We start from the raw sequence: 13,738 nt of genomic DNA on the forward strand, positions 1-13,738 counted from the left end.
GCAGGGTTTAAGTGGAGGCAGGCGAAGTATGTTGAGCACAGGAGGACGTATTTTTCAGATTATTTATCTGATACATCCCTGTCTGTGCGCGGTGGCACATGCGATGGATGTGAGCGACTCTTTCTGGGGAGGAAGCGGGCTACTTTGCCGATAGGGTGCTCTGCAATTGAAAGTGGGCAAGGCCAATCGGATGTGCAATAAAACTAAGCTGCAGAAGTGGCTTGACCCTGAACTGAATGTTAGCCGTTCGGAGCTCAACTTTAAAAAACATTCCCTCTCCTGTTCGTCTCTTTGTTCCTCTGTTCTTCTCCTTCACTTTACCCACAACCGCCTAATCGTTCCCTCCAGGACACACCATGCCAGTTTCTGCCACCATACCCTCTATCCTCCCTGCCTCATCGCTGCTTCGACTCAAGTCGCTAGAGGACAGGATCACTTACAAATACTCACAGGACAGGATTGACCAAGGACTGGATCAAGACGGAAACGAGATCGAAGACCCAACGCTGCACCAGTTCCGGCAGGGCGAGAACCTGGCAGAATATCATGCCAACATGCAGTGGCTCCTGAGGTTGTTGGCCAAACTGGAAGGGGCTGCACCACCACAGGAGGACGACGATGAAGAGGAGCTGGACAACAACAGGGATGAAGGGGCGGACATGGGCTCTGTGGCTAAAAAGACAGCGGTCCGCACGAAAGAGACCCCACAGGAGGCCGAGTACCGGTTACAGCATGAGATCCTCACAGAGCGGGTAGCATCCTGTTTGACTCATTTCTGTGGACGAGCTGCCTCTGGAGCGATGACTAGAACCTGGACCTACAAAACTACACCGCCGCAGTCGCTCCATATCCACGATCCAAGTTTTATTGGTGGCGATGTGGGCTTCAAGACCTTCGGATCTGCTTATCTGCTATCAAAGTAAGTGCCTGGACGAATCTTGAGCGAACAGTACAGGAGGTGAAACCTCAGGAGTAGGGGTGGCGCATCATCGAGATGCATCCCCTGAAGGATCATCGTCTTCGTTTTTAAAAAATTCCTGATCTATTGACGAATGAACGCACTGCATGTTTGTATACATATGCTTGTGTACGTTTTTATTTTTGTACACAAATGGATAGACTAATTACGATCTTCTGTATCCAATGATAACAATTTCCTTAGGCACATTGTCCATGGCGATATACCCCAGCTCGAGCCATGGACCTCTTCATCTCCCTCTTCATTAGCCGCATCACTACCCCTTCCCAAGACCCTTGAGCTCGGGAGCGGAACAGGCCTCGTCGGATTTGCTGCGACGCTTGTCTCGAACCCGCAGGGACCCAGAGTGATTCTGTCCGACTACCACCCCAATGTGATCTCGACCCTTCGTCGTAATAGCTCGCTGAACCACCTCGATCTCAGATGCGACATTCGATTGCTCGACTGGCGTAATATCCTCCAGAGACGGAAGCGTCGTCAGAATGCCTGGCAGTACAACAGCGACACCAGCAATGGCAAGCAGCCCACAACAGAGTACGACAATGTCACCAAGACACCCTCTGCTGTCGAGGCAGACTCAGATCAGGAGATCTCAGAGCAGGATCGAATGGACTTGATCCTGGGCGCGGAGATCGTGTACGACCATGGCCACGCAGAATTAGTAGCACACGTTGTGGACGAGTATCTCAAGCGAGACCTGATCTCGGAGGACATCGCAATCCCCTTGGCCCGGCGACGACCTGCCTTCCACATCATGTTCCCGATCCGAAAAACCCATGCGGACGTGATTGCGGATTTCGATTTCTGGATGGATAAGATAGGTCTGGTCGACTGCCGGCAGGCTAAAGAATGGGGACGAGAGGATGGTGAGACGACGTTCCTGTACCATTGGCGGGAGTATGTCCGGAAGGAACATCTTGATAGAAACGTAGCTTGAACTCCTTCTTTGAGCTATTCTTTAGACCTTAGACACATAGAATATGTTTAAAAGTACAATACAAGTTTTTATTAACAGCTTCAGCAATCTAAGCTACCATCAAAGGTGATGGTGTAGATGAAACGGCCGTCTGTGCGCCAACATCCCTTGCCTGCGTAGACAAATTTGATTTAAAAGAGGGACTGACTGGAGGCGCCGAAGATTCCAATCTTGGTGGTGTCTGTGTAGAGGAATCTGGGAGCGCAGTTGGTAGCGAGCGCTTGTCCTCAACAAAAACCACCTCACGGTTCTGTGATCCACGAGCCCCATCATCTCGACCCTCTCCCTGAACGACAGCGACTGACGCTTGCTCCGGTACGCGCGCCACAGGTGAGGGGTTATAGAACTCATCCAGAATCGGATACATGAGCACATTCAGCTTTGAGGTGATGACAATCAAGTTATTGGTCGGTATCGTAAGCCAGTCAGCCTTCTCAAACGTCAGGGGCTCCGATGCAATCACGACAATATCCTCTCGCCTATCCGCCTTGATCATTCGATAGTGTCCTGGTTTGTAGCTCTCGAACCGGGTGCCAGAAGAAAAATAAAGGCTGGCTGCCTCTAAAGTCCTGGAGCTGATGTACCGTGAGCAAACGACGCTGACACCATCTGTTACTGCAAAGTTCATCATCGAGGCCTCTGTGATTCCCGCAGCTTTGCCCCATGCGTTTAGCTTAGCGATCGTCTGGAGCATGGCCTCCTTGAGGTCGCGGTGGCAGAATGGTTCTGCCTGGTGTGGTGTCTTCAATTGGTTGAGAAAGACTGCGAACGCCCATTCAGAATCCGTATTGCCGTTCACTGTCAAGAAGATCTCGTCCCGCAATGACTCCTGCACTTTACGTTTGATCTGGAGGGTGGAGACAAGGCGAAATGTCTGATTAGTCTGAAATCCTTTTCGTCCAGACAACCCGAATTACAGCCAAACAAACGATTCTTACTAAATGAAAGTCGGCAATATTTCCATTGTGCATAAACATCAGTCGTCCATATTGCCATGGATGGCCTATAGAGAACACAAGAAAAAAGCATGATTAAATACTGATTCCTTCGCCAGCTATTCTTCGACTTCAATCGACCTGGCTTGCTTACAGTTACTCTCCGAGACGGATCCGGCTGTGGAGGCTCGTACGTGGGCAAAGATTAGCGGGCTCTTGATCTTTTCAGCGAGTCGGATTAGGTTCATATTGTTCCATGCAGGGGTCACCGAGGTGAAGATGCATGGAGCGGCACCTAGCTCTGAATCGGGCTGTGACTCATACCATCCTAAAGACAATTTTCCAGGACAATAACGAATGTTAGCATGCACAGAAGCCAACAATTATCTCTGAGGAATGGATTTTTTTTTCATTCTTTATCCAAGAGGTCCAAGCTCAGTTTCAGGGGAAAGTGTTGGCGTCGTTGACTGAGAAGATCATTGTCCGAGTATAGCCCAATAGCAATGGTGTCTTACCAACTCCAAATCCGTCGCCTAAAACAAGAGCAGGAAGAGGGGTCATAGATAATTGGGGAATGTTAGCTATGGTTGACGAAGCGACGAACACAAAAAGACAATTAGCATGGGCGTAGTTTGTGTGAGGGAGTGTGCCCTGTACCATTGATGGGTCGCCTTGTGTCGAGACGGAGCCTTGAGTCGAAGGACTGGTTGATGATTGAGTGAGCTGGTTTGGTCAAGAGCTATGGAGAGATAGATGAAAGGAGAGGATGTAAAAGGTCAGCAAAGGATGTAAATACACGAGAAGCTACGAGTGTGTGCAATCGAAGTTGGTGTTTGGTGTTGATGTTGATATTTACATGGGCCAGCTGGATGGGCTGGTTGCCCTTGTAGAGGAGCATGCGACACATAGGCGGAGTATTGAAGCGAGTGGGAGTAGAGTAGTCCAGCTTGAAGGGTGTTGTTGAGAGAAGAAGAGGAAAAAAGAGGTGTGGAAGGGAAGTACAGCAGGGAAGGTGGAGAAAAGAAGGAGCAAAGGAGCACAAACAGGGTAAAAATGGTAAAAGTCCTTCGCTGCTGACGAGCGGCGAATGGGAAATGACGAATTATGCGATTGCCCCTCCACACATCCAATTGGGCTAGATTGACATAAATAGAAAAGCACAGTCCTCGTATCCGAGTTGGTGGCGCTGGTTCCTGGATACCAACTGATTGCCCCTGCATGCCTTTGTTCCCAGTGCGAGAGGACGCGGTGAATTTCACAAAAGAGGAATTTTTTTCCGACGGTCCAGACTCAGGTACGCACGAGGGGGGCAATTGGCACACGACCCCATTCTTTGCAGCGAGCTTTTTCCCCATCGCTTTTATTTCTAAAGTTAGCTTAAATCATCACACTCCTTCACTCCATCCCATCATCCCATCATCCCCACTCCACCATCACTATTCCAGCCATGCCCTCCTGCGACACCCTTCGACCAACCATGCTCATTCTCGATGACCTGCCCCAGTCCTGCAAGGACGTCCTAGCTTCTGGTGGCATCCAGCTCGAGTTCCTCGATGCCCACAAGGCATCCTACGCCGAGATCCAACTTCGTATGAGCTACTGCAACCTTATCGCCATCCGCACTCGCAAGACTGCCGAGATCATCTCCTACCTCCTTTCCTACTGGCCTACCTCGCGCCTTCATGCCATCGTCTGCTTTGAAGGAGGTGTCGCCTCGGCCCTGACTATTAGTCATGCAAGTATTCTCTTTCTCTCTTTAGCCTTAACACTGCCCTTATTTCAATTGCTAATCAAGTTTTATTTTTTATTTTTTCCACTTACACAGATTCCTATTCTGGCCCTTGACTCGACCCCTTCGCCCTATGCCGTCAGCGAGCTCTGTATCTCGCTCACTATCATCCTCTCTCGCCAACTCCTGACCCGCAATCGTCAGACTCACGCCGGCATCTGGAACAAGGATCACACCAACTGCCACGAGATTCGCAACAAAACCATCGGCATCCTCGGCCTTGAATCCAACCAAACCTGCGGTCATCAAACTGGTATCCTCGCCCAGGCCCTTGGCATGCGCGTCGTCGCCCACACTCCTCGCCTGCACATGATGACCCACGGCCGTGCCACTAATGTCAAAGATCTGACCACGGTCGCTCAACAGGCCGATTTTATGGTCATCCTCGATGACCAGGACCTGCTCGAGAATCCGGCCTCAATTCAGGTGCGAAAGTCTCTGCAGGGACAGATCTTGATCCACACGAGTGTTGGTGATGATGACGGTCAGCGGACAAAAAAGTTCTTGAGCTGGCTCGAAAAAGCAGTGGCACCAGTCTCGGACCAGGAAGCACCGATTCAACTGGGTGGCGTTGCCATCGTGGTTCCCTCGAACGACTTTGATGAGGATGTTTCGGCGACGGATGGAGGGCAGACTCAGGAGCAGGTTCTGGAAGAAGAAATCAAGGATGAGGGATACTCGACAGAGGACTATGCGAGTTTCAAAACGGGACGGTATGGTCGTGCCTCGAGCGCGGTTCAGAAAAGGCGGCTGGCTTGGAGGGATCAGCTGCGTCGCTTGGGCGTTGAAAATGTGGTCCTTGTCCCTCAGCATTGTAAGTCCATCGCATGCATGTGCTCACTTGGAGGGGTCTTTTTTATTTTATTTTTATCTTTGATGCACATATGCTAACGAACGTGCAATTGGGATAATATTTAGCATTGGGCACGATGGAGTCATACTTGGCCAACGCGGACAAGTTCGCGCACAAAATACTAGATTTGAGCAAGCAGATCATGGCCCAGAAGCGACCCACAGCCGATCCGAATGTACCTCACTATCACTCGGAGCGACCCACCCGCATTTCTGGCATGGTCTGCTAAAAGATCCAGGCAGCGATTCCCCCTTCCCATTATCAACGCGCTTTTTGCTGACTTCAGGCTAGCTCCTTGTAATGCCATGGTGACACGATACCGAGAAGAATAAAAGCCAGATACATACTCTACCGATATCCCATAACACAATAGTTCTTATTACTTTTACTGCATTAAATATTATATACTTGTATGTTATTTTACAACCATACAGGGCCTCTTGAGCTGTTCTGGCGATTTATGTCTTCCGCTGCCGTAATGATAATAAGAGGGGGTATTGAGACCATTTGCTGTTGTTTAGCACGCTGCCTCGCCTTATAAGCAATCGCTTCGTCTTTTCCCCTATCCATATCGACCGTCAAAAGTAATGCCCCACCTGCGGCGAACAGCGCCAAAGGGAACCAGAATCCTGTCCTGAACTCGCCCGTGGCAGATTGGATAGCACCCGTTACAAATGGTCCAATCCTATCGGTGTCAAAACAAGTACGAACATTGCCATTAGGTTTCTTGTTAAGTCGTTAAATAGAAGAATCCCCCTTCTGTGCGCGCACATGTGCAATCTTACCATGAAGACCCCTTGTCTGCGAGCTGGAACAGGCTGAACCACTCACTCTCGTCACCCTCCGGACACAGCTCTGCCATCATCACGCGAGCAACGCCATAAAACGTACTAATGATCAGGCCTAAGTACATGATTGCCGCCCATGCCTCCCACTCGTATCGGAGACCAAGTTCGATGGTGAAATGCGATGGGATTACACAATAGGCTGTCAAGATCCCGTACAATCCCAAAGTCAAGAGGATCATGAATTTTGTCGACAGACTCCAGAATTGTCGGATAAACAGAAACAGGTAAGCGCCCACAAACGCCATGGCGGAGATGACGATGGTCATAATGAGTGATTTCGTGTGCGAGAAATTGAGGTCCTGATAGGTGATCACGTACAGTAACGCCGCTACCGTGTTGACGCCGTCCGAAAGGATGAACCAGGCTAAGATAAACTTTGTCACCTGTGACAGCTGCCGCATCGACTTGAATGTCTTGTAATCTATGCGAAGGGTCGGGTGGGAGTGAACATTAATTAACTACAGCATGCAGGTCGGTCGCAGCGATCAAGGTGTCATTGAGTTAAAAAGGTTAGGTTAAAACACGCCTTACTTTTTGACCAAGAGTATGTGATCCAGTTCTTTCCTTTAGGAAGAGGCGGCCCCGCTCGAACGTCTAGCCAGGGCATGACCGCAATCGTCCATCCGAGCCACCACACTCCTGTGAAAGCAATAGCAACCTGAAGACTGAGTAGTGAACCATGCATCCCCTCTGAGATGCCGATACAGATTCCCTGCACAATCACCGCGCCCACATTCGCAGCACCCGAACACCGAGCCGACAGGTCGTTCGAGACCTGTTCCTCCACCTTGCGCTGCTCCGTCATCAAAAATTCAGACGCGTTGGTTGCCTCTGGAGACACAAGGACGTTTCCTATTTGCGTGATGCCACTGCTGGTCCGACTAATGTTCTTACTGTGTTGATTACTGTGATAGTCACTATTGGTGTTCGTAGCGAGGATCACGTTGCCCGCTGCAGCATTCTGAGCCAGCGCCTTGTTTTTCTCGTCCATTGCCCGCAATATTTTGTGCGCCTCCACACACTCGGCGGCCTCGAGGACCTTTGGGTGGACACGGACATAGATCGGCAGAAACGCGTTCGAGAAGACGGACGAGACGTTGTAACAAGCCCAGCCGAGAGGCGATAGTAGTATCGTGAGCCAGAACGTAGGTCCCGACTGGACAAGGAAAAACGCAACCGACGTTATACATCCCAGGATCGCGAACACAACCAGCAACCTTTTCCTATATGCTGGAACCAGAACAAAGCACAGGAGACGGTTAGACACATCCACTATTAACTACTATTGATCGAGGTCTCCTAGAACATAACGAGCTAGCTTCCGTACCTTCATGATCCGCCACAGCCGCGATAGACAGCGACACAATAAAGGACACAACTGCCGAGAAACTGGAGATGTAGAGCGAGATCGTCCCCGGATCAAGATAGATGTCTCCAAAGATATGCTTCACGCATTTGTAATCTGGTACGGATGTGTCGCAAGGGATGGAATGCTTCGACGCCTCGACACTTCCACTGGCGGCGACATCCTGGATCAATAGCGGAACCATCAACACAGCGCTGACCCATCCGTATGCACAGTATCTATGATCAGTTAGAAGATGGAGGAAAAGAAGATGTTCCGATGCATGAGGACCAATATGCAAGGAGGAGGGGGGGGGGGGGGGGGAGGGGGAAGAAAGGAAGTGAGGATGATCATGATGCCAAAAGCTCTCGCCGCAGATATAGGAATGTACGACTATGAGGTAGTTGTTCTTACGTTGCATTTTGGAAATACTAAAGGACACGCAAAACGTTTGCAGACATTAGCTACGCCGTGGGTATTTATAGACAAAGAGTACTGGTCGTTCTCAGCGCAACAAAATGAATGTGCCCCTTACCCATGCCCAGACCTCAGATTTCTTCAACGGTGCGACTTTTGTTCCCGCGGCTAACAGACCACTCTCTCCATGAGTGTCCGATGGAGTCGACGACGGTGGAGAAGGTCCAACTGACTGAATAAACGGAATAGACGGCCTTCGAGATTGTGAACGAGGAAACGCATGGGTATCTTCGCTGATATCTTCTGAGATGGTCAATGATACTGATGAAGAGCTGCCGGCGGTGTGGGTATTGTTGTCGATATTATAGCCGTTGTAGTTGTTCGGAAGATCTGAGGTCGCGCGGTTTGCCTTGGTGGTCATTATGCTGTGTACAGCACCAGCACTCTCGGTGGTATCCATTCCTCGTTGCTTTCTGTTGATGTTGGTGCTGGCAATTCAATGAAACATATGAAGGTACGTAGGGAAATGTGGGGTAGAGACCTAGTATTATAAGGAAAGAGGAAGGATGAAAGGCGAACAGCGGGTTCTGCTGGTAAAAATCACTTTTAAGCACTCACGAATGCAGGAAAGTACGGAAGAGAAGGGAAGAGAGCTCCTACAGCATTGACCCCCTTGAGAGGTCTAGGAGGAAGTTCATGCGGACAGGAGGTGGCTAAGGTGGATGACAGTGGCCGTAGCGACAGCTAAATGCAAGAAGAAGAAAAAAGGCTAGTAAATATGCCTGTCAACAGGGGGTTTATTGTTCGAGGTGAAGACTTTCAAGAAGACTAACGACGTCAGATGGAGCTGATTATTATCTAGAGAGAACTGTCTACTGCCTCTCTGGGTGATTTTAAAAGGCAGTAGATAGTAGACTTATGGGCTGCAGCAGCATGCATAGAACGAAGGACTGCATGAAGGAGTAGCAGATCATCCTGTTACGTATCATCCATTCCTCTTCATTGTGGCAGTTAGTATCCTTCCACTTTCAGTTGGCAACCAGCTCCCATATTAGCACTCGAACTAGTAAATTAACAGAACGCAAGGAGAAACAACAGCCTTGGTTTTAGGAGACACGTCCTTTCCAATCTTCTAATCTACCTAGGCTTTGAATCGTGTGGTCACAAACTTCCTTTTCAGTAAAAAAGATGCAGACTCCTGGTCCACGCCATTTCTCTTTTAACAGTCTTCTTCACCCTTCTTTCTAGTAAACAATGGTGGTCCTCAGGATCATAACCGCGCTACCCGGTCGCACGCATAAGCCATATACTTTCTTTTTGCTGTGGTGTTATGGGACACGCCGAGTATCCTCAAGTGCGCTTGACCCGTGACTAGGCTTAACACCCCATTGCACAATAGCGGTAAGACTGGTTGCGTGCCTCCTACAAGGCATAGCACATACCGTTAACGACTTATCTAATTCGCATGTGTCGCATCACTCATGCACAACAAACCGCCATCGCTGTAGTAAGCAATACCATGAGTATAATATGAGAAATTGAGTGCTAAGGAACGATAGTTTATTTGATATGCGCAAAGAACGGACAAGTAAAGTATTTATTGGATCTTGGCAAGGATCTCAGACTCGCGGAAAAGAATGAGCTCCTCGTTATCGACCTTGACGGCGCTGCCGCCATAAGGAGGCAAAAGGACCTTGTCGCCCTCCTTGAGCTCCGAAGGAATAAGCTTGCCGTCCTACAGCAAGCACGAAAATGAGTACCGATGTCAGTAATTTATTCCAATCTGTTCTTTCTGCAATTGACGGCGTCGGTGACAAAAGCGAAGGACTCACTTGGGTGACCAGTCCCTTGCCAACAGCAATGACATGACCCTCGTTCAAGGCCTCCTGTGCCTTCTCGGGAATGTAGATACCGGAAGCGGTTTTCTATTCGTTTGTAGTGACATAGTGACATACAGAAAAACAATCAGCTTCATGTTCCTAATCTACGACCTTCCGCTCCATTCACGGAAGCAGAAGCAGTGTTATATGCAATTGCTTCCTCTTAAATGGCATACCTGCTGAGGCTTAATGCGCTGGACAAGAACACGATCCATCATGGGGACGATGGTCTTGGAGAACTTAGTGATACGGGAAGCCTATAAAGAGCAGGACGCGGATGATGTGAGTCTGCATTCTTTGATCTACCTCAAACGTGGATACGAGCCAGCCATCGAGGTGCAGACGCACGTCGTCCAGATAGCTAAAGAGCCACGCAAACCCCGGGAGGGCCGATACACTGTGTTGAACCAGTTCACTCCAAAGTTCAAGGCCTGCCGGTGTTGTAGTGTGAGGGTCACACTGATCAGGCAAGCTGATCGTGCTGTTCCTGGGATCCTGTTGGCGTTATATGCTGACACATTGCGAACCGCCAAGCAAGAGTCATGCAAGGATTTCCACGACTTACCATGGTGAATTGTGTAATGCGATTTATGATTGAGCTGGAGAACAGTTGCAGAGAAGAGGAACGAGTGCGCGAGTATCCGTTCCAGACTTTTCTTTGCCTTTCTATGCCCACTGATCCGAACGTGGGGAAATGAAAAAGCCACGGGAAGAGCAGTCATTCCCACTGCTGCCAGGGGTAGCTCTGAATAAACAAGGCGACTATATGATCCGGTAGCACATCGCTTCGCCCAATCGTTCCGTTATTCATCAACCCCGGCTCTCCAGAAACATACATACCATGGTCTTTTACGAGCTCTTCTGCATCTCAAGGACACGCCTTGTCGAGGTATGAAACTCCTGGACCGTCAACTATAACTTCAGGATCACGGATTGGGCGTCTCAACTCAGCAAGAAAGGAGATCACCCTTCAGATCGATAACAGGGTACATCTTTCTAAACCTCGCGATGTTGATCACGGAATCCGCCAGGAAAAGTTCTGCGCTTAATCGCACGAGATGCCTTAGAGACTATGGATGACAAATATCAATGACGTCCCTTGCTGCGACGTCCGGGATTTTTTTTAAAGCAGGAACGACCCAACCAGTAAACTGGATCCTCCAACTGCATCTGCTCCCCTGCTGTCCTTAAAACTGCCACTGACCAGAAAGACTGACGCCAATTGAACTCGCAAAACTGAATTGTTAATATCATCTTATGCTTTGATCACCTTAGGCCAACTTGAAGGATTTGGTCAAGCAGACATCCTTGGTTGTCATGAATAAAGGAGGCGTCGTCAGAAGTTTGAAGCCTCTCGGAGAGAAGCAATTACCGTACCGCATTAAAAAGCATCAGGAGTATCATATAAATGGCTTGTATGTCTGAGGCGCCTTGATGCTGTGTTTAAGCGGGATTGCGGTTTCATTGAAAGCAAGTGTTAACCAAGCGCACCTTGATATCCAATCATTCATTAGCCAATGGACGATGCAATTCGATGCGAATCCTACCGCCGTCAGTGAACTGAACAAGCGACTGAAGGTCGACCCTCGCGTTCTCCGTCACGCCGTCATCCGCTTGGGCTCGAAATTGGAGGACATCGTCGCATCTGCTGAGAAGACTGGAGGGAGGGTATAAAGGTTACGTTTGAAGGAAATCATGGGAGCATTTAGAACAAGAGAATGGCGAGGAAGACATCCTTTGCACTGTGTAGAATAAAGACCATCAAAGCATACCATGCTCCATTTCGTCCATGTGTAAGATATCTTTTATTTCTTCGTTTATGCCACCATTGCTACGATGGTGTTTGGTGGCTGATGTGGACCGTTTTTCGCTTTTCGCTTTTCGCTTTTTTTTATCCTTTCTGTGCTTCCAAACCTCACCTCACTTTCAAGCTCATCCATTCACAATGATTCTGGGATTCTGGGGTACGCCATGGCGACAACTCAACAGGAGTGGCCAATCAAAACATATTTGGATTCATGAGGCTAATGAATTTCACTAGGATACGACGAACGGAATCTCAGCTGACACTGCGTTTGTTACTACGTTCCTCCTTTGTCGCCACCCGCTTTTAGGTCTGACAGTCTTTCCTGAAAAGACATACACACAAATTGTCGAGGACTCCTTCAAGTTGTCCATGGTATGTTACAGGAGCCACTAATGGCTTCGGATCGTCTTCAAGGATGAGGAGGAATACATCAAATTGATATACTGATTTCTGGTTCTTCGTGCGATTCTTATCATTAAGGCTGCCTTGGACGAAGAGACTAAGCCTGGTCGTTCGTCCATTCGCGTCACTATCAATAACAAGACATTTATTCTCTGCTCGCTGATTGCCGACCAAATCGAGCAGCAGAACCTGGACTTGGTTTTCACTGAGGGAGAGGAGATCAGTTTCTCTGTTTCTGGTGACAAGTAAGTGACAAGAGGCCGAAGAATGCATTATTTGTGTCGATCATGTTAAGAAGGAAGGTGATTCTAATACCAATTAACTGCAATTTAATTCAACTATAGCGCTGTCCATCTTTCAGGAAACTACCTGCCTGAGGATGAGGGTATGGATTACGATGAGGAGGATATAGAGGGCAACATGGATGATGAGGATGAGGATGATGAGGATGATGACGAGGACGAGGAAGACGAGGCGATCAGGATCCTTATGGCCAAGGGTGCCAAGCGTATTGCTGACTTTGACGGCGATGAGGAGGACGACGATGATTCGGAGGAGGACCCAGACTTTACAGGAGAGGATGACGAAGATGAAGACGAAGATTCAGACGACGAAGATAACGACGGAGATGATGATAACGAGCAGAGAGAAAACGATGATGAGGATGACTCGGACAGCGACGAAGACGAGGACGAGGAGGAAGAGGAAGAGGAGGAGGTACCCACAGTGAAGAAACAGCTCGTTGTTGAACCCGTACCGCCTCCAGCTAAGAAGCAAAAGGTGGCCGAGGAGAAGGCCGTTCCTGTCAAGGCCAAGGAGGAACACAGAAAGAAGGAGGAACCCAAGGATAAGGAAGAACCCAAGAAGAAGGAAGAGGGCAAGAAGGACAACATTAAGACCCTTCCCAACGGCCTGATCATCGAAGATGTCAAGGTTGGAAATGGCGCTCGCGCTAAGGCAGGGAAAAAGATTGGTATGCGCTACATCGGTCGTCTCACCAACGGTAAGGTCTTTGACAAGAATACGAGCGGGAAGCCTTTCCAGTTCAACTTGGGCCGTGGCGAGGTTATCAAGGGATGGGATCTTGGTATTCAGGGCATGCAATTAGGTGGTGAGCGCCGTCTGACTATTCCTTCAACCCTTGCGTAAGTTACTGCTCGATTCACGACGAACTGAAAGCAGTGCTGTTTAACTCAGACGCTCGATGCACGTACTTTATTATGGCTGGTAATTGATTCTGCCTCTCTCTGTTATCATTGTCAATGGATAGATACGGCGAGAAGGGCGCACCTCCATCAATCCCCCGCAATGCCACATTGGTCTTTGAGGTCAAGCTGGTGACTTTGAAGTAGAGGAGAACGCGTCGCAAGCACATTGCATCGGAACAGCGGGACAATACTCGTACGCCTCACCCATGTCACATCATATCCAGCATCATTCATACTATCTAGTTCCTATTATAATAAAAAGTAAAAAAGCCTTGCCAAGGTCTCAGAGAGTGTGGGGT

At 49.0% G+C, this 13,738-nt stretch overlaps 7 protein-coding genes across 7 annotated transcripts; 4 read left to right on the plus strand and 3 right to left on the minus strand.

Annotated features, from left to right (window-relative positions):
• Window positions 1–248: 248 nt before the first annotated feature.
• BC939DRAFT_461524 (uncharacterized protein) lies at window positions 249–1,996 on the plus strand. The gene is made up of 2 exons (XM_051557028.1): window positions 249–919; window positions 1,163–1,996. The coding sequence occupies exons 1-2, from the start codon at window positions 357–359 to the stop codon at window positions 1,914–1,916; spliced, it is 1,317 nt and encodes a 438-aa protein (XP_051408889.1). The 5' UTR covers window positions 249–356; the 3' UTR covers window positions 1,917–1,996.
• A 1-nt stretch (window position 1,997) lies between these two features.
• BC939DRAFT_427292 (nucleophile aminohydrolase) lies at window positions 1,998–3,961 on the minus strand. The gene is made up of 6 exons (XM_051553185.1): window positions 3,747–3,961; window positions 3,548–3,629; window positions 3,406–3,423; window positions 3,045–3,218; window positions 2,894–2,958; window positions 1,998–2,802 (listed from the first exon to the last, which is right to left on the minus strand). The coding sequence occupies exons 1-6, from the start codon at window positions 3,795–3,797 to the stop codon at window positions 2,005–2,007; spliced, it is 1,188 nt and encodes a 395-aa protein (XP_051408890.1). The 5' UTR covers window positions 3,798–3,961; the 3' UTR covers window positions 1,998–2,004.
• Window positions 3,962–4,159: 198 nt separating this feature from the next.
• On the plus strand, window positions 4,160–5,888 carry BC939DRAFT_531656 (uncharacterized protein). Its single transcript, XM_051561625.1, has 3 exons — window positions 4,160–4,625; window positions 4,716–5,493; window positions 5,598–5,888. The coding sequence occupies exons 1-3, from the start codon at window positions 4,338–4,340 to the stop codon at window positions 5,759–5,761; spliced, it is 1,230 nt and encodes a 409-aa protein (XP_051408891.1). The 5' UTR covers window positions 4,160–4,337; the 3' UTR covers window positions 5,762–5,888.
• Window positions 5,889–5,890: 2 nt separating this feature from the next.
• On the minus strand, window positions 5,891–8,033 carry BC939DRAFT_461529 (autophagy-related protein 22-like protein). Its single transcript, XM_051557029.1, has 4 exons — window positions 7,708–8,033; window positions 6,912–7,610; window positions 6,318–6,801; window positions 5,891–6,217 (listed from the first exon to the last, which is right to left on the minus strand). Exons 1-4 carry the CDS (start codon window positions 7,928–7,930, stop codon window positions 5,953–5,955), a joined length of 1,671 nt encoding a protein of 556 aa, XP_051408892.1. The 5' UTR covers window positions 7,931–8,033; the 3' UTR covers window positions 5,891–5,952.
• A 1,650-nt stretch (window positions 8,034–9,683) lies between these two features.
• BC939DRAFT_461534 (putative heat shock protein 10) lies at window positions 9,684–10,644 on the minus strand. The gene is made up of 4 exons (XM_051557030.1): window positions 10,588–10,644; window positions 10,199–10,279; window positions 9,975–10,067; window positions 9,684–9,877 (listed from the first exon to the last, which is right to left on the minus strand). Exons 1-4 carry the CDS (start codon window positions 10,588–10,590, stop codon window positions 9,740–9,742), a joined length of 315 nt encoding a protein of 104 aa, XP_051408893.1. The 5' UTR covers window positions 10,591–10,644; the 3' UTR covers window positions 9,684–9,739.
• BC939DRAFT_461535 (30S ribosomal protein S6) lies at window positions 10,645–11,794 on the plus strand. Its single transcript, XM_051557031.1, has 3 exons — window positions 10,645–10,911; window positions 11,298–11,437; window positions 11,537–11,794. Exons 1-3 carry the CDS (start codon window positions 10,864–10,866, stop codon window positions 11,694–11,696), a joined length of 348 nt encoding a protein of 115 aa, XP_051408894.1. The 5' UTR covers window positions 10,645–10,863; the 3' UTR covers window positions 11,697–11,794.
• Window positions 11,795–11,836: 42 nt separating this feature from the next.
• On the plus strand, window positions 11,837–13,735 carry BC939DRAFT_495611 (uncharacterized protein). Its single transcript, XM_051559654.1, has 5 exons — window positions 11,837–11,986; window positions 12,137–12,201; window positions 12,310–12,476; window positions 12,576–13,376; window positions 13,502–13,735. Exons 1-5 carry the CDS (start codon window positions 11,842–11,844, stop codon window positions 13,581–13,583), a joined length of 1,260 nt encoding a protein of 419 aa, XP_051408895.1. The 5' UTR covers window positions 11,837–11,841; the 3' UTR covers window positions 13,584–13,735.
• Window positions 13,736–13,738: the final 3 nt, after the last annotated feature.

The sequence above is a fragment of the Gamsiella multidivaricata genome, assembly GCF_025024155.1.
Source record: "Gamsiella multidivaricata strain RSA 2152 chromosome Unknown BC939scaffold_67, whole genome shotgun sequence".
In the NCBI taxonomy this organism is placed as follows: domain Eukaryota; kingdom Fungi; phylum Mortierellomycota; class Mortierellomycetes; order Mortierellales; family Mortierellaceae; genus Gamsiella; species Gamsiella multidivaricata.